At 39.5% G+C, this 17,543-nt stretch overlaps 1 protein-coding gene across 1 annotated transcript in view; it reads right to left on the bottom strand.

The window, feature by feature from the left end:
* PRTG (protogenin) overlaps positions 1 to 17,543 on the bottom strand; it is a 135,345-nt gene that overhangs the window by 24,449 nt on the left and 93,353 nt on the right. The window contains exons 12-14 of the mRNA XM_033190035.1: positions 3,371 to 3,466; positions 1,884 to 2,070; positions 804 to 931 (exon numbers count right to left, since the gene is read on the bottom strand). Of these exons, the coding sequence (XP_033045926.1) occupies positions 804 to 931; positions 1,884 to 2,070; positions 3,371 to 3,466 (411 nt within the window). The remainder of the gene's footprint in view (positions 1 to 803; positions 932 to 1,883; positions 2,071 to 3,370; positions 3,467 to 17,543) is intronic.

Here is a 17,543-nt window from a genome sequence, read left to right as displayed (position 1 = left end):
CAGTGAAAAAAATGCTCCTGACATTAAAACATTTAGTTATTCCTGGAAAAACTGTGAATCAGTGAATTTACAGGGCAGACTTACATCTAATAATATATCTGTGAAAAACAGTAAAATCTTGGAATTTAAGTTGACTCCATGTTTAATATACGCTAAAAGTGTGAAGAGCTGGTTTTTAACACATTTCATATGGAATATTGCCAAAACCACAGCAACAAAGTTCTATGGTCACTGTCATAAACGTCCCTTACTTTCTCTCTGTATAATTAAAATACAGCAGAAATGATGCTTATATAGTAGATTATCTAGTCCTTCGTCCTCATTCTAGAGATAAGAAAATGTTGGTCTAGAGACATAAAATATCTTAGCTAAAGCCGTGAAAGCTACAGAATTGGTGCTCAATCCGATACATACATTGCACTGTGCACACTATCAAGCTGCTATTCATGCAGAAATGACTTCATTATAATGTGAGCTCCCAAGATCATTAACAAACATTCACTTACTGCCATTTAAATTTTTGGCTGTAGATTTGAACAGCACCCCTGATTTTTTTTAAGGTTTCTAAAAGGACACTAAATTTAAGCCTACTTGCTTATACAATACACATACTGAGAAGAAAAAATTTAAATATATTAAGAAAAAGAAATTTCAAAAGCCAAAAAATGAAACAAAACAAATACATACATCAAGTGGTAGGTTGCAACTAGAGTAGTATACTACTCAGAATGACATACATATTGTTTAAACATTTCCTTAATTTTTTTAAAAAGGTAAAATCTATAGGGAGCTGTTTTCTTTACCTTCTGGAAGAGTAGAATGGTAGACTACAGGGCTCCAAGGACTGGAAAGCTGATCCACATGTAATCGAACAGCAAATTCATATTTGGTGTTTGGTTCTAGACCCTGAACCAACATGTGAGTTTCTGATCTATAATAATGAGGGATGAAGGTGTTAATGCTGGTAGTATATTATTGTTTCTAAAAGAATGTCAGCATTTCCAAATAGGTAAGGGCATAATGTTATTTTTCATTACCTCCTCATTTTATATGAAAAAATGTTTAGACTAAAGAACAATTTAATTGGACTTTTAAAATACTAAATTTGGTATTGTCCTGTAGAAATAAGCCTACCAGTTACCTCTCTTTGACAGCAAACTCGAAATGTCCCAATACAAAGGGATTTCCTCTGAAATACTGGAAGTCAAATCATTCATTCATTCATTTATTCATTCATGATGAGGTCTTGCTCTGTTGTTCAGGCTACAGTGCAGTAGTGGGATCATAGCTCACTGCAGCCTTCATCTCCTGAGCACAAGCAATCCTCCTGCATTAGCTTCCCAGGTAGCTAGGATTATAGGCATGCAACACCATGCCTGGTGATTCGAAAAAAATTTTTTTTGTAGAGATGGGATCTGGCTATGTTGCCCAGGCTGATCGTAAACTTCTGACTTAATCAATCCTCCCACCTCAGCCTCCCAAAAATCGTTCTTTTAGAGCACCGTGATGGGCATCTTTCTAACTCTAACCTAGAAACAAAATGACAACTGGCCCTACTTTTTGACTGCCAGCATGAAAACAGTCTCCTTTCTTTCTTTAAACATGCTAAGTTTAGTCACTTGAGAGTAATAATAGCTTCTTGCCTAATCTTGTTGCATGAGGCAAAGAAAACTTAAAAATCACTTATATAAATTAAATGTCAAAAAGTACAGTTTTCAGAATACGGTAAGGATGCAAAACTCCCAGCCACTTCATAAATAACTTAAGTCCTGAAACAAATGCTTACAGGTGAAGCCCAAGCTGGGCCCGATGGTAAGAAGTATGAGTTGGAGGGGGCGTGGGGAGGTAAGCAAAGAAAATAACCATTAATAGGAGCTACATACGTTTGAAGGTACAGAACCAAAGAAGCATTCTGCAGGCCAACAGGATTACAGCGGATGGTGTAGTTAATGATTTGTGCAGTGGTGAATGCAGGCCTCCTCCAGTGCAGGAAGATGGAAGATGAGGTGTTAGCCTTTGCATAGAGATGGTGGGGTGGTGGTGGAGGAGGGACCATGCGATCACGAACAGCTATTGAGAAAAACAATGTTAATTTACGATACGACATAACATTTAACATAGAAAGTGGTAAAATGGTAAAATAATAATATCCCACCCTATAAGTTGATTTTAGGTCTTTCTTCCACCAGAGACACATAGTGATCTGGAGATATATCATCCAAACCTAAACAGCTCTTCCGTGAGTTAAATAAGAAGTCAAAAACAGTCATGCATCACTAAACAACAGGGATACATTCTAAGAAACGTGTTAGATTTTTCATTAGGTGATTTCATCATTGTGTGGACATCAGAGAGTGCACTTACACAAACCTAGATGGTATAGCCTACTGCACACTTGGGCATTATGGTATAGCCTATTACCCATAGCTATAAAACTGTATAGCATGTTGTACTAAACACTGTGGGCAACTGTAACACAATGGTATTTGTGTTTTCAAACATATCCAAACAGAGAAATGGTAACAGGTTGCTCTATGAGATTGTAACAGCAATGTCATAGGTGATAGGAATTTTTCACCTCCATTATAATCTTATGGGACCACTGTCACATATGTGGTCCACTGTTGAAGGAAATGTCATTCTGCTGTGTGTGACTACATTACTGATACTTAACAGACTGGAAAGCAGAAGCACAGAGAAGTCAGGCTACTAGCCAAAGACACCGAGAAAACCAGTGGGGGACTTAAAACTAGAACATCCTTCTCAGGAGCAGTACAAGCGAACAGCAATTAGAGAGAAACAGCCTCGAGGGAAAAGCAGACTTTAAAAAATTCAATATGTAGATATTCAGTGGTTATTTTCCTCAGTTAAATGTCTAATGGTCCTCTGTATGCAAAACGAAAATAAGACTTATAATTCAATATATCTTAAATATTTACTGAGCACCTATTTGTTTAAGATACTTCGGCTAGGCCGCGGTGGCTCACATCTGTAATCCCAGCACTTTGGGAGGCCAAAGGGTGGATCACTTGAGGTCAGGAATTCGAGATGAGCCTGGCCATCGTGGTGAAACCCTGTCTCTACTAAAAATAAAAAAAAAATAAAAAAAACACCCAGGTATGGTGGCGGTGCCTGTAGTCCCAGCCATTAGAGAGGCTGAGGCAGGAGAATCGCTTGAACCCGGGAGGCAACAAACAAACAAAAAACAAAAAAAAAATGAAAACAAAAAAACTATGCTATGCAGCACAGACGATATAAAGTAATTAAGCCACCAAGGCTTCCAAGGAGTAGTGAGACTGTACTTAAAAGAGGAGAAGGAGAAAGAATAGTGTGAGCCATAGTAAAACAAACGGCCATGGCTTTCACTTACACACGCATCCTGGAGTGCTGACGGTCTGATCTGCCTGATAGCCATCTTCTACGTTGTTGTAAGCCAGGAGCCTCACATGATATTTTCTTCTGGGGTCTATAAAGAAACCAACAGAAAATAATTAGGACCAGGTCTTTAGATCTGAGGAAAGGTTCTGAACGAAGCCTTTATAGATTTTGGATCAAAAATCTTCTGAATGCATAAAAGTTCTCAGTAATATAAAATTACGGCTCAATGACTCAGCAATTCACCTTCGTATGACACTGCTATTGTGACCCATCTACCAATAATTTACAATTTTACTTTACTTAATCTAATTTCAAACAATAACACTACCACAACCACTCCTTCTCCTTTCTCTCCTCTTCCTCCTCCTCTTCCTTAACTGGCAGATAGATTCTTGATTTTAAAAGCCTTGGGTTGCTTGACGGATCATTTGCAAGAGATTACACTTTGTAGAAGTTTTTTGTTTAGGCAGTTATATTTGAGGGCTATTTACTTCAAAGTATGGAAATCAAACTGGGATTGTTTTATTCCAAAAAGCTAAAGAAAATTACAATTGTCATTCTTTAGTACCTTTGAAAATTTATATAACCATGTTTTGCTTAAGTTTTAAGTTTAAATGTGTCCTTTCTACAAACCTACATTCTCAAGTGCGAACTTCACCAAGAAAGATGAGTTGGAGCTCCCTCTACTGGTGTGTGTTAACTATCACAATACTAAAACTAAAGTCCATCCAATGCACATTAAAACAACTTTTTTCAAGGCTTTGAAAAAATAGTTATACATTTTAACTTACATAATTTAAAAAATAATCAAAAAGTTTAATAATAAAAATAAATTTAAGTTAACTGTTTATAATGACATTTAAATATAGAATACTTGCTCAGGGCAAAAATATACAACTCAGGCTGGGCGCGGTGGCTCATGCCTGCAATCCCAGCACTTTGGGAGGCCAAGGCGAGTGGATCACCTGAGGTCAGGAGTTCGAGATGAGCCTTGCCAACATGGTGAAACCCCATCTCTACTAAAAATACAAAAATTAGCCGAATGTGATGGCACATGCCTGTAATCCCAGCTACTTGAGGAGGCTAAGACAGGAGAATCGTTTGAACCTGGGAGGCGGAGGTAGCTATGAGCCAATATTGTGCCACTGCACTCCAGCCTGGGTGACAGAGTGAAACTTGGTCTCAAAAAAAAAAAAAAAGTATCTTTTCCTATTATACTTCTCTAAATAAAAAAAAAAACACAAATAAATCCAACATTTCATAAGGAAAAACAATAATCCTTAATAGATATAACGAATCTGGAAAACAACGTGAAATTAAAGGTTAAAAATAATTCTAAAGTGAATCCAAACATTTAAAAATCTAAAAATAGAGGCTGGATGCAGTAACTCACACCTGTAACCCCAGCACTTTGGGAAGTCGAGGACAGGAGTTTAAGACTAGCCTGGGCAATACAGCAAGATCACATCTCTATAAAACATAAAATAAAAATTAGCTTGGTGCAGTGGTGCATGCCATAGTCCCAGCTGCTCAGGAGGTTGCAGCAGGAGGACCAGTTGAGCCCAGAAGTTGGAGGCCGTGGTGAGTTATGACTGTGCTACTGTGCTCCAGCATGGGCAACAGAACAAAGCCCCATCTCTAAAATAAACTAACTAAATAAAATCCCAAAATAAAATATAAAGTTTATAAAACTCTCCAAAGTAATATGATTGTATAAATATTTTAGAAACAGGTATTTTCTAATATTTAATATTAAAATTCATTGAAATAATTTTCCAAAATATTTTCATTTCCATTTCTCTTTTCAAAAAACTACAAGATGAAAAATTTCTGAGACTTAGAAAACTTCTAACCTTTCTGGATAGAAAGGTAAGAAGACTAATCTAGCATTTGACCATCCTATAGAAAATGTCTTTTGGATACATCATCTTATTTGACTATCAGAAAACGCCATAAGGTAAATGTTATGCCCATTTTATATATAGGCTGTGATACCAAGGTTTCTTTTGTTTTCTGAGAGAGGGTCTTACTCTGTTGCCCAGGCTGGAGTGCAGTGGTGCAATTACAGCTTAGTGCAGCCTCAAACTCCCGAGCTCAGATGATCCTCCCACCTCAGCCTCTTAAGTAGCTGAGACTACAGGCACACACTGCCACACCTGGCATTTTGTGTAGAGACGAAGTCTCACCATATTGCCCAGGCTGGTCTCTAACTCCTGTACTCAAGCGATCTGCCTGCCTTGGCCTCCCGAAGTGCTGGGAGTACAGGAATGAGCCACTGCAGCAGGCCTTCAAAGGTGTTAAGGAGAATCTCCAATATGCATGAAGCTGAACCAAGAACTTGTTATTTCCGTAACAAAGTACAGGGTCTCTAAATTTACACAAACACCTGTGCCTCTGTCAAAAGAAGTTTGTCTCCTAATGATAATGATTTTTTTCTTTTTGGACACTGGTTCTCACTCTGCTGCCCAGGCTGGATGACAGTGGTGTGATCATGACTCATTGCAGCCTTCACTTCCCTGGGCTCGGGTGATCCTCCTACCTTAACCCCCACAAGTAGCTGGGACTACAGGCACATACCACCACACCTGGCTAATTTCCCCATGTTGGTCAGGCTGGTTTAAACTCCTAGCCTCAACAATCCACCTACCTTGGCCTCACAAAGTGCTGGGATTACTGGTGTGAGCCAACACGCCCAGCTGAAAAATACTTCTTTATTCTGTCTCTACTCAATTAGAAGAGTGTCTTTAGGAAAGGCTCCAGAATATAAAGGTATTGTACTAGAATACAGGAGATACAGAAAAGGAAGGATAGGATAGATCTGCCCTCCAAGTAGCTCATGTTCTCCACAGGGGGCCAGATATGAATACAGCTATTTCACAGAGAAAGCTCATTTTGATGAGGGTTATGCGTACAGGTGGAGAGATTAATCTTTTTTCTACTGTGCAAACAACTTCAATCAACACTGCAAGAATACATCTCTGGAATGGTTCCATTTCTTAGCCCTAAAATTGATTCCTCAAGTTTTCCCTTCTTCCTTTTTAAAAAATAAATTTCTTATACTAAATTTTAAACCCAGAATTAAACTTTTTTGTTGGTCAGACAGAAACAGCTAATGTGTCCCAAAGAGATGAGAGAACCAAGTTGCTCTTTTAATGCCCCAAGCACTTGGCTACTGCCCACTCAGGACAGACTCACAGAAGCCCCATGAAAGCAGGAGCAGCTCCCCGTCTCCTATTTGGAAATCATCAGGGAGTCACTGTCTCAAGGACCAGGTTCCTTCCCAGGTTATATCAGGCGTACAAGATCCTTTCTATCCAAATAGAAAAGTTTAACATACACACACACACACACACCCAAAAAACAGAATTACCAGGTTAGGGGCAAAGCTGAGCAGCGGACAATGTGGATTCACCACACCTTCTTTTTTAGCTTTAAGAAATTTGTCTCCAGTCTCAAAATCTAGTCATAATATTATTTTGGTTTGTTAATCCAGAAACTCTGGAATATCCTGGTTCATTCTTGTTCATTAATTTTTCAGAAATGTGACTTCATGTTTGTAAATTTAAGAGTGGAAGTAGGGACCAGAGCCCTCAAATAGTGTTAAGATGAGCACTACTAGGCAGTAACAATGATCAGCTAAAAAAGAAAACAGAATAGCTACAGCATTAACAGAATTAAGGATACAGGGTGAAAAACAAAGTTTAGGACCAATATGGTAAATACACGTAAATACACTAAGAATGAACCTCAGCCTAAGTAGCAAAAGTCAAGTCCTAAAACTTCATAGTTCTACAAAGACCCTCCGATGCCTAAGGGACACAGCAGAGACCAGGGGCAACACTTTAAAAGGCCACAGGGAACCAGTCCCAAGGCCTGTTACAGTCCTTCTTGTGTTAAGCACTGCCACGTCTGTGGTGCTTGGTTACATGAGACTCAGCAGACTTAGGCTACATGGTTTTGGGGGGAAAGTGGAGTTAGAAAGAACAGCCACAAACAGTGCAGGCCTCCTCAAAGCCCAGCAAGGGAAGGAGGAGAAAGGGAAGACAGGGAGAAGTTGGTTCCAGTTTATTCAAAACTCAACACAAAGAGCTATGACTCCTCAATTTTTTTTTTTTTTTTTTTGAGACACAGTCTTGCTCTGTCGCTAGGCTGGAGTGCAGTGGCGCGATCCTGGCTCACCACAACCTCTGCCTCCCAGGTTCAAGTAATTCCCCTGCTCCAGCCTCCTAAGCAGCTGGGACTACAGGCATGCACCACCACACCTGGCTAATTTTTTTTTTTTTTTTTGTATTTTAGTAGAGACGGGGTTTCACCATGTTAGCCAGGATGGTCTCGATCTCCTGACCTTGTGATTCACCCGCCTTGGCCTCCCAAAGTGCTGGGATTACAGGCGTGAGCCATCACGCCCAGCCTCATTCTTCAATTCTTAATGGTCCTGGGGTGATGGCTCAAATGGGTAATATTTGAATTTAGGGTTAAACTTGCTTGACGATTTAGCAATATATAAAGATGAAGGGTTAGGAAAGAAAGCTCAGATTAATCTAACACAAATTTGATTCATAACACTGCAGCTCTGGACTGTCAGCTTACATTTACATTCTGTCCCTAGCCAAATGTTCTTTTATTAGGGAGTCACCCTTTGGCCCCAAAATGATCATCTTCCTGATGCACTGCTATGACTGTACTCTCCATCTTTTCCCCGCTGGCTCTAGGACTGGTCTCACCTTCCCTCCAACCTGATTCATTCTCATCACCAGCTCTTCTACTTGGATTATTAGTCACATAAAGAAGAGTCAAGCTGGGCGTGGTGGCTCACACCTGTAATCCCAGCACTTTGGGAGGCCGAGGCAGGTGGACCACGTGAGACCAAGTCAGCCAACATGGCGAAACCCTGTCTCCACTGAAAAAACAAGGAATAGCCGGGCGTGGTGGCGGGTGCCTGAAATCCTAGCTACTCGGGAGGCTGAGGCAGGAGAGCTGCTTGAACCCAGGAGGCAGCAGTTGCATGAGCCGAGATCACGCCATTGCACTCCAGTCTGGTTGACAAGAGTGAAACTCTGTCTCAAAATAAAAAAAGAACAGTCAGAGCCAGGTCTGGCTAAGAAAGAGTTCGCAGGTATCTTGATAAATAAACATTTATCAAGAGCCTACCAAAAGTCAGGCACTGCATGAGAGACTCAAGGACTAGAACAACACAAATCTTGCTTTTAATTTCAATCTACCAAAGAAGACAGGCTGATAAATGAATATTCTATCTGTAAGTATTATTTAACCCTGACAGTTGTATAGACTTGAGCAAGTTTCTTACTTTTCTAAGCCTTGTTTATTTTGATTTGGAAGATGGAAATGTTAACAGGATCTCTCTGATAGGGATTTTAAGAATATTACATGAAATTATGCCTATGAAGTACTTTGTAGAGTTCCTATAATTAGCAAACACAAAATATTATATTGCTGTCATGTGAGTAAAGGTGCCTGGGAGAAAAGGCAGTATCAAAAATATGGCTAATTTAACACATTTTGGAATCAACTTTGTGGAAGCTTATCAATATCAAAGATCTCTGTTCGTTCATACAAACAAGATCTAGAGAACAGAATATCGGCAAATTAGCAATTGGCAAGTACTAAAGCTGAGTTTAACCACTCTCTGTCCTCCCTAATATTCTCTGGTGTACAGAGCAGGCAGGCAAAGGTTCCCAAGTGTGTGTTGGCTTGTATATACTATTGAAACAACTGTGTTTTGTGTTTGTGGCCACTAAGAATGCTTGCTGTTTTGGCAACCATGTCAAATGGCATATATTTCTCCCAGTGGTATATCTACCTTCACCCACATCTTCCATATTAATCTAATAATCTCTCATCTGCCAACAAAGGAACAGCCCTAATGATGATAAACGCTTTGAAAAACAACTTAATAAATTCCTTTCCTAGTGGAAGAACAGTAAGTCATTTCATTAAAGGGAAATCTGGAAGAGTTTGAGGGCAAGTATTAGAAACAGCAAGCATATGGATACAAAAATTAATTCAACCTGTTAATAATAATCATATCCCATTTTTACAATGAGGTGTTTCGTACCCTCAATGACCACACTCAGAACAAGACAAAGGCCTGTAAAATGAGACTCTCTAATGCCAAAATCTTTTAAAGTTGTACTCGTCAACAACCTGCTTAATTCCACTCTAACTGTACACGATCTAACAATAATAGTGCATTAACTGTATCTCTGTGTAACACCTTAAGTAACCTACACTGAAATATATTTCTAAACACCTCACAGAAAACCCCATGCCTTCGTTCAGCACTGTACTTGAAAAACTTGCATTTCTGTTCTCCATCACTAGATGGCATCTGTGTGCCAGTTAGGAGAGTGATGACCCCCTCATCCAGGCATTAAGGAGGTGGGAGACATTCAGATAACAGCTGAAATCTAGTATCTGAGTATCTGATGAATGAGCAAATCAAAACAGTTACGCAGGAACTATGGCAATTGTTTAAGTTTCACCAAATGAAAGGCCTGATGAAATAGCAGTAAAAAGAAGGGCTGTCTTGGGTAAGTATTTGCCATACCTATAAATATGTCATATAAACTTCAAAAACCTTTGTATTGGCCAGGCGCGGTGGCTCACACCTGTAATCCCAGTACTTTGGGAGGCAGAGGTGGGCGGATCATGACGTCAGGAGTTTGAGACCAGCCTGGTCAATATGGTGAAACTCCATCTCTACTAAAAATACAAAAATTAGCCAGGCATGGTAGTATGTGCCTCTAGTCCCAGCTACTCAAGAGGTTGAGGCAGAAGAATCACTTGAACCCAGGAGGCAGAGGTTGCAGAGACCCGAGATCATGCCACTGCACTCCAGACTGAGTGAGACTCCGTCTCAAAAAACAAAACACAACAAAAAAACCCCTCTGTATCAGTTTTGCTTCAATGTCCTCTACAGTGAGTGGATGCTGAGCCAAATAGAAGACAATTTTCCTAATGACTCAGTGCTACTAAGAAGCTAAGAGACAGCCTACCACAGTGGTCAAGAGCTGGGATGTTAAACCCAGGCTGACTGAAATTCCAACACTAGCTTGGTCATTGCTATGAAACTTGGGGAAGTTATTTTTTCTCTCTGTACCTAGGTTACAATCACCTGTCAAATGGGTATAACAATGATAATAGCATCCATCTCATGAAGCTGTGGGGGGAAGGAAAATAATTTAATTCACATGAAGTGCTTTAAAAGAGGGCTTGAGTATAACAACAACAACAACAACAATAATACACTAATAAAAATATAAAGTGGTGGGGCACGGTGGCTCACACCTGTAATCCTAGCACTTTGGGGGGCCAAGGTGGGTGGATCAGTTGAGGCCGTGAGTTAGAGACCTGCCTAGCTAACATGGTGAAACTCTGTTTCTACTAAAAATACAAAAATTAGCCAGGTGTGGTGGTAAGCGCATAAAGAAAGGAATCCCAGCTACTTGGGTGGCGGAGGCACAAGAATCGCTTGAAACTGGGAGGTGGAGGTTGAAGTGAGCTGAGATTACATCCCTGCACTCCAGCCTGGGAGACAGAGTGAGACTCAGTCTCAAAAAATAAATAAATAAATAAATAGTAATAATATAATTGCTATTAGCATTCTATAATTCCTAATCCCTGCTCTCTCTCATGTACAAGGGCATGGTGGTGTAGTAATTAAACAGCAGACTCCATAACCACACTACTTGGGTTTGGGGTTTGAATCAAGATTCGTCATCTATAAAATGTGGATTAAATGTGTTTATACTTGTAAAATGTTTAGAAAAAACATCAGATACTTGATAGGTGTCTTTTAGTGCTAAATGACTAAATTTAGGGGAGAAAGTTGGTTTGGGAATTTGGAGATTTGGATATAAATCTTGGATTAACACGCTGTGTGGCTATGAAAGTCGCTCCGTCTGGTGGAGTTCAGTTTCCTCATCTGTACAATTAGAAAGCTGACACATTTATCAGTGTTGTCAGATATGTTCAGATAACAATCTATTAGGGGAGCTAAGACAAAAATAAATAAATATAAGTACCATGCAAGATAGGAATAACTGCTGCAAAAGAGATGTGTTAAATTTATTCACAAGAGAGAACAACTACCGCTTACTTTGGAGAGTGGGCAGGGCTTCACAAAGGGGGTGGCATTTGAGCAGAACTTGATCCTACAATAAGAATGGGGAAGAAGAGATCTAGGCCAAGGGAAGAGTATGAGCAAAGGTGTGGAGACAGGAGCACACTCTCCCTGAGAGAAGTCACAGGGAGGAATTCAGATTTGCAGCAGTAAAGGGTATTTTATGGGGGAGGGTCACACAGAAAAGTGAGGCTGGGGACAGATCACACAGAGCTTTGAGAGCCCAGTGAGACATTATGGACTTTATTAAATATACATGGAAGGCAGGTGACTAAATGGAACTGTTGAGAGAAGAGACTAAGGAGTAAGAAAGTATCAAGTGGCTGAGCTTGGTGGCTCACGCCTGTAATACCAGCACTTTGGGAAGCCAAAGGTGGCAGATGGCTTGAGCTCAGGAGTTTGAGACCAGCCTGGGCAACACAGCAAAACCCCCGTCCCTACAAAAAATACAGAAATTAGCTAGGCATGATAGTGCATTCCTATAGTCCCAGCTACCTGGTATGCTTAGGTGCGAGGATTGCTTGAGCCCAGGAGGCAGAGGTTGCAGTGATCCCACCACTGCATTCTAGCCTGAGTGACAGAGTGAGAATCAGTCTCAAAAAACAGAAAAGAAAAGAACATGTCAAAGTTCCAGCCCAGGTCAACCAACAGAATTGGAAGAGGACAAGCTTGGCAGAGGGTTGTCCTTCAGTTCCAAGTCTGTGCCTTTGGGCCTATTTTGTAAAACAGGGGCCCTATATCACTAATGTTTGAGAAATCAGATAGCAAAAGAGTATGTGTAAAGGAGTAAGAGTATGTGTAAAGGAGTACATTCTAAAGAATGGCATCCACTCCTACGAAGTGGCTTGAAACCCTTCCCCTCCCGCCTCCAACTACTTGGTTAAGTTATCTCTGAAACAGGCTAGGTTACAGGCCCCGAATAAATGGGAGATATTAATACACACATTCAAGCTACTCAAATGCCCAGTAGAACAAAAGCACAATCATGAGATATATAAACATTAGGTAGTAAATTAATTTTACTTTAAGGAGAACACATTCAAGAATTCCAATCCTGCTGGCTTTTGATCATTGCTTTATTCTTACACTTCTTTAAGACCCAAGGCAAAAGCTAACACGCTTACTGAGTAGGAAGCTTCCACACCACACCTTCCCCCCAATACCATGAAGAGTAAGTACTGCCTGACTGAAGATGAACTAAGACACTAAAACCGATGGACATCACATTCGAACTTTATGGACTCTTTGTTGTAATACTAACAGGTTTGTTCCCTGGAAAATGCGTAAGAAAAAACAATCATTTCAAAGTACTGGGCTGTGGATCAATAGTAAGAGATAATCTTTGGGTCATGAAAATAGGTCTTCGTTGCTTTCAGCTGATGTTTGTTTGTGAGGCTCCAGAAGCCTCGAAAAGAGCCAGGTCAGAGCAAGCAGGTCGGGGTTAGATAAAATTAAGAGAAAACCTGAGGTCAAGAACATGAGAAAACTTTTCTCCCACAGGAGTGACTCCACCTCCCACACTATTTCTAAAATTCAGCTCTGGTGAAAACTAAAAGAGAGTTTTATTGCCCATCCTTCTGTGGAAATTCTCAAGTAGGGGGAAAAAATCCTCCTACGACCAAAGGAAGAAGAGCAATCACATCTATTTTAGGATTACCCTCTGCCACTTTTCAATTTACAGACAGGAACACGCTGGGGTGGCCTAATAAAATGCATAAAGAAAATAAAAAAGCACTATTTGAAAATGACTATGTATAACCTTAAATTGTTTATTTAAAATGCTGCTATAGAAAAGCTTTGCTATATCAGCAACAAAGTGTCACAATCAACACAGCTTCAAAGCATTAAAAATCGTCGAATTAGAATATATATGCAAAAGTAAGTAGCAATCAGAAAATATGCTGATACAAGGTCAGGATATGCGAAATCTCAAGATGTTTAGGTAGGAAATTATCAGAATAAGTAAGAAAGGTGAAAGTCTGAAGGATGAAACCTAATGTCCAGGCAAATGTCCATTTTTAATTTAATCTTTCGTGCTACAAGGTTTTGTGTGAGCCTTTTCAGGCCCATTGTTCCCCTGCAGTCCAACTGGAGAGCTCCTTGGTCTGGCTAGCCAGGGTGACTGCACTGCCCCCAAGCCTGTCTCTTTGACACAATACCCCGCTCCCATAATTATTCAGAGAAGAGGCCAGCGGTACCGACTGCTCTGACACCTGGGTCATGGCCTCTGACATAGAATCTGGGGCCAGCTCAAGCCTGGCCCAGCAGCAGAGGAGCAAGAAAAATGCTAAGGGGGATGGGTGGGAAACGGAAGCCGAGTGAAACACTAGGCTAAAATGCTATGTGTAAGCACAGTAACAAAAACACAAATCACATTTGAACAATGCGATCTGCCTTCAAGTCTTCCAAATATAAGACTACAGTGTTTCTCCACTTGAAATCACACCGAGATGAGGGGAGCAGATCTCTAAGACAGCATTCTTTGTCTCATATCATCAAACTTGTGTTAGAATGAAAAACGTGAATTCATGATGATTAAAATATCTTATATGAACGTTCTAGTATGCCGATTTAAAAAACAGGTTTTTAGCTAAAAGAAGGTAAACGTTAAGCCTAGATTAAAAATTCATTCTCCATTTATAAACTGAATCTCTAAAAGGGATTGTTAATCAGAAACATGTTTCACTTTGTTTGCATTATAAATTTAAAGGAGTTCTCTTTAATGATAACTATGCCAAAATGTTATAAATTTGTCGTATGATAAAATATAGAAGATTTGAGTGTAAAATAGAACAGCAGATGGAGTGGTCAGTCCTTCCCTTCTCACACTTTCCCCGTGTATTCTATATACAGCTTTCATGGAAGCTGACCGGTAGAGTACTTATCTAAACCTGAAATGACACACTCTTTTGTTTTGCCCCCACCCCCTGAAAGGGTCTTAAGACAAATAACATCTCTCACTCCCAGTAAAAACATCCCCTCTCCTACTGAGTTTAGAATAATTTAGAAGAAAGTTCTTTGTATGTGACATTTGAGAATCAGTTTCCTACCAAAATAAGTATATCCTATTGATCTTTTTTTTTTTTCCTGCGATGGAGTTTCGCTCTTTGTTGCCCAGACTGGAGTGCAATGGCGTGATCTCAGCTCACTGCAACCTCTGCCTCCTGGGTTCAAGTGAGTCTCCTGTCTCAGACTCCTGAGTAGCTAGGATTACAGGCATGTCCCACTATGCCCAGCTAATTTTTGTACTTTTAGTAGAGACGGGGTTTTGCCCTGTCAGCCAGGCTGGTCTCGAACTCCTGACCTCAGGTGATCTGCTCGCCAGCCTTAGCCTCCCAAAGTGCTTGAATTACAGGCATCAGCCACTGCACCCGGCCAAATAATTTCTTTTTTTTTTTTTTTTTGAGACAGAGTCTCACTCTGTCGCCCCGGCTGGAGTGCAGTGGCGCAATCTCGGCTCACTGCAAGCTCCACCTTCCGGGTTCATGCGATTCTCCTGCCTCAGCCTCCTGAGTAGCTGGGACTACAGGTGCCCGCCACCATGCAGGGCTAATTTTTTTTGTTTTTTTTTGTAGAGATGGTGTTTCACCATGTTGGCCAGGATGGTCTCGATCTCCTGACCTTGTGATCCACCCACCTCAGCCTCCCAAAGTGCTAGGATTACAGGCATGAGCCACTGCGCCTGGCCGATAATTTCTATTTTTAAAATCTCCCCCAAATGACTGGGATTGTTTTGTAAACTCCAGAAGCGTAAGGCTTTCCTTTCCCAGTTATGTTGTGTTCACTAATGTTTTGATCCTGTTATTTCTTTTTTGATCATGTAATTTCATTTTTAATTGTCCATCAGGCTTTTAAAAATTATTTTAAAAACACTTTTTATTTTTTGACAAATGTATTCCCTTAGGATGTCTAGATAAGAAATATTTACAGTTGAAGATTTCTACTTGAACTCTGCTATAAGTGAATCTGATTTACATTCAAACACTGAAAAACTAATACGAAAGTGAGACTGGAAGGTCCCACAAACATGGTTTTTGATCTCCTATGTACCTCTCTAATAGAAGGCCTTTCCTTTTGTGAATCGCTGTGGAAGAAAGGAACCTCACTGGTCCAATTGTGTAAGATGAGTCTCTCCCACTGCACTACCAATTAATGGAAATACTGTGAGGGTTGATATCTCCTTTGGTTAGGGAAGAGAAAAAGAAAAGAACACTTCAAAAGGACAGTGGCTTAACTGTCCCAGAATTTATAGTAGTTGTATATGAACCATACTATTAAGGCTATGTCCACATATACATACCCAAATAATTTAAAAGTGAGTAAAATGGAATGATCGTTGATTATAAGTACAAAATTTATAATTCTAAAACAAAAAAAGTGTGTTAGAATAGCGGTGTGTGTGCCGTATCCTAGAATCATTAAGAAGTATAAAATTTACAAAGGAAGTTTACTTAAAGTTGTTACATCAGAAAATGAAATAAATTTGATGATGTTGACATTTCTATCAAAAACAATCGTTACCCTAAAAGCATCCGAAGTAGAACACTTGACTCATGCTACTGTACTTGGCTTAGCATTTGTTTAAGTAGCTGCTCTGTCTGCCAACACACATACACGGTCTGTCTCACATACATCATTGCCTTACAAACAATATTTTTATAGACTGACAGAGAGAGCCTATTCATGACAACCAAACTTCCCCTGAAGCTATGAAATAAATTTCCTCCCAGGACTAATATTTTTCCGTTTCACTGTCGTGGGTTTGCCATGCCATTTTGACCCTTTTGTGAAGCAACATGAAAATACCATCTATCATCTCCTGAACCACAGTGACTTGGTCAGAGGTGCACAGTTTCATTGCAAAAACATCTGTAGTTTGATAACCATCCCTTCAAATCTCAACCCTCAGCAGTGAAAAAAGCAAGCTTACAAAATGAGAAAGATGCAGATGGCTTGAAACCAATCTTAAATTTCTTCTCAAGTGGGAAATGCAAGCTGGTAAAATATCGGCTTCATCAACCACAGTGATAAAACCATGATTGTTTATTTATTTACACCTCCTTTAAAACTCACAAGAAACAGTATGTTACAACAACTTATGTAAACTTCACTGAATGCACCACTCGGAAATCGATTTTAATGTTAGCAAATAAGAGAATTCTGGGAGTTCTGAGATATGAGCAGCTGCATATTATTAATGTGTTAACTGGCTATAAACAGTCTAGTCAACCTGAAATTTGGTAGGTATTAAAAGATACTGAAGATGCTTAGGGGTACTGAAAGGTATTCAACATATCTTAAAATGGTTTTCAACACATATGACAGAGAACCTCAAACAATTTAAGCATATACAATTAAACCAAAAAGATTTTCTGATAAATAAAACATTCAACAGATCTAGGTTTCTTATATTCAATCTGAAATATATTATTATAAATATCAGTTTACAAACGTTTCATGAATGAGTTATTCAGTTGTTTAAGGAAATAATTTCAGTTCAGAGTATTTTTGTATTATCCACTCAGCTACAGAAACAGCCTTTAGTTCCTCAAGTGGGCTTTGGACAGTATGAATAAGACAGTAAAAACTTTGGACAATATGAACAAGTGGGCTTTGCACAGTATGAATAAGAAACTGATTTTCTGTGCCTTAATTTCTTAAGAGGCAAACTTATAATATATACTGACTGATACAACTTTTAAATATCCCCACATTCCTAGAGAATGTTTTTTATAAGCAATTGCTTCAGAAGTGCTGTTGTTTTAACCTTTCAGTGCCTACTCATTGTAAAATCATTATCTAATTTGGAGATGCTACAGACTAAAAATTGTCAGTACAAGAATACAGGGCATTTTTAAACCTTTAAAATTAGTTTTAGACATTTTAATGTATTTGCTTTATTTCTTATTCTTTTTTGTGTGTACTTATACACATCTTTTCTTTTATTGAATCATCATGACACTTCACATCACACCTAAATACTGTGACGTTTTCCCCTAAAGAGGAATGTTCTCCAACATAA

This window comes from Trachypithecus francoisi, unplaced genomic scaffold, assembly GCF_009764315.1.
Source record: "Trachypithecus francoisi isolate TF-2019V2 unplaced genomic scaffold, Tfra_2.0 Lachesis_group3, whole genome shotgun sequence".
Taxonomy (NCBI): Eukaryota; Metazoa; Chordata; class Mammalia; order Primates; family Cercopithecidae; genus Trachypithecus; species Trachypithecus francoisi.
Note: the sequence above shows the minus strand (reverse complement) of the source record. Positions and strands in the feature narration are given on the sequence as shown.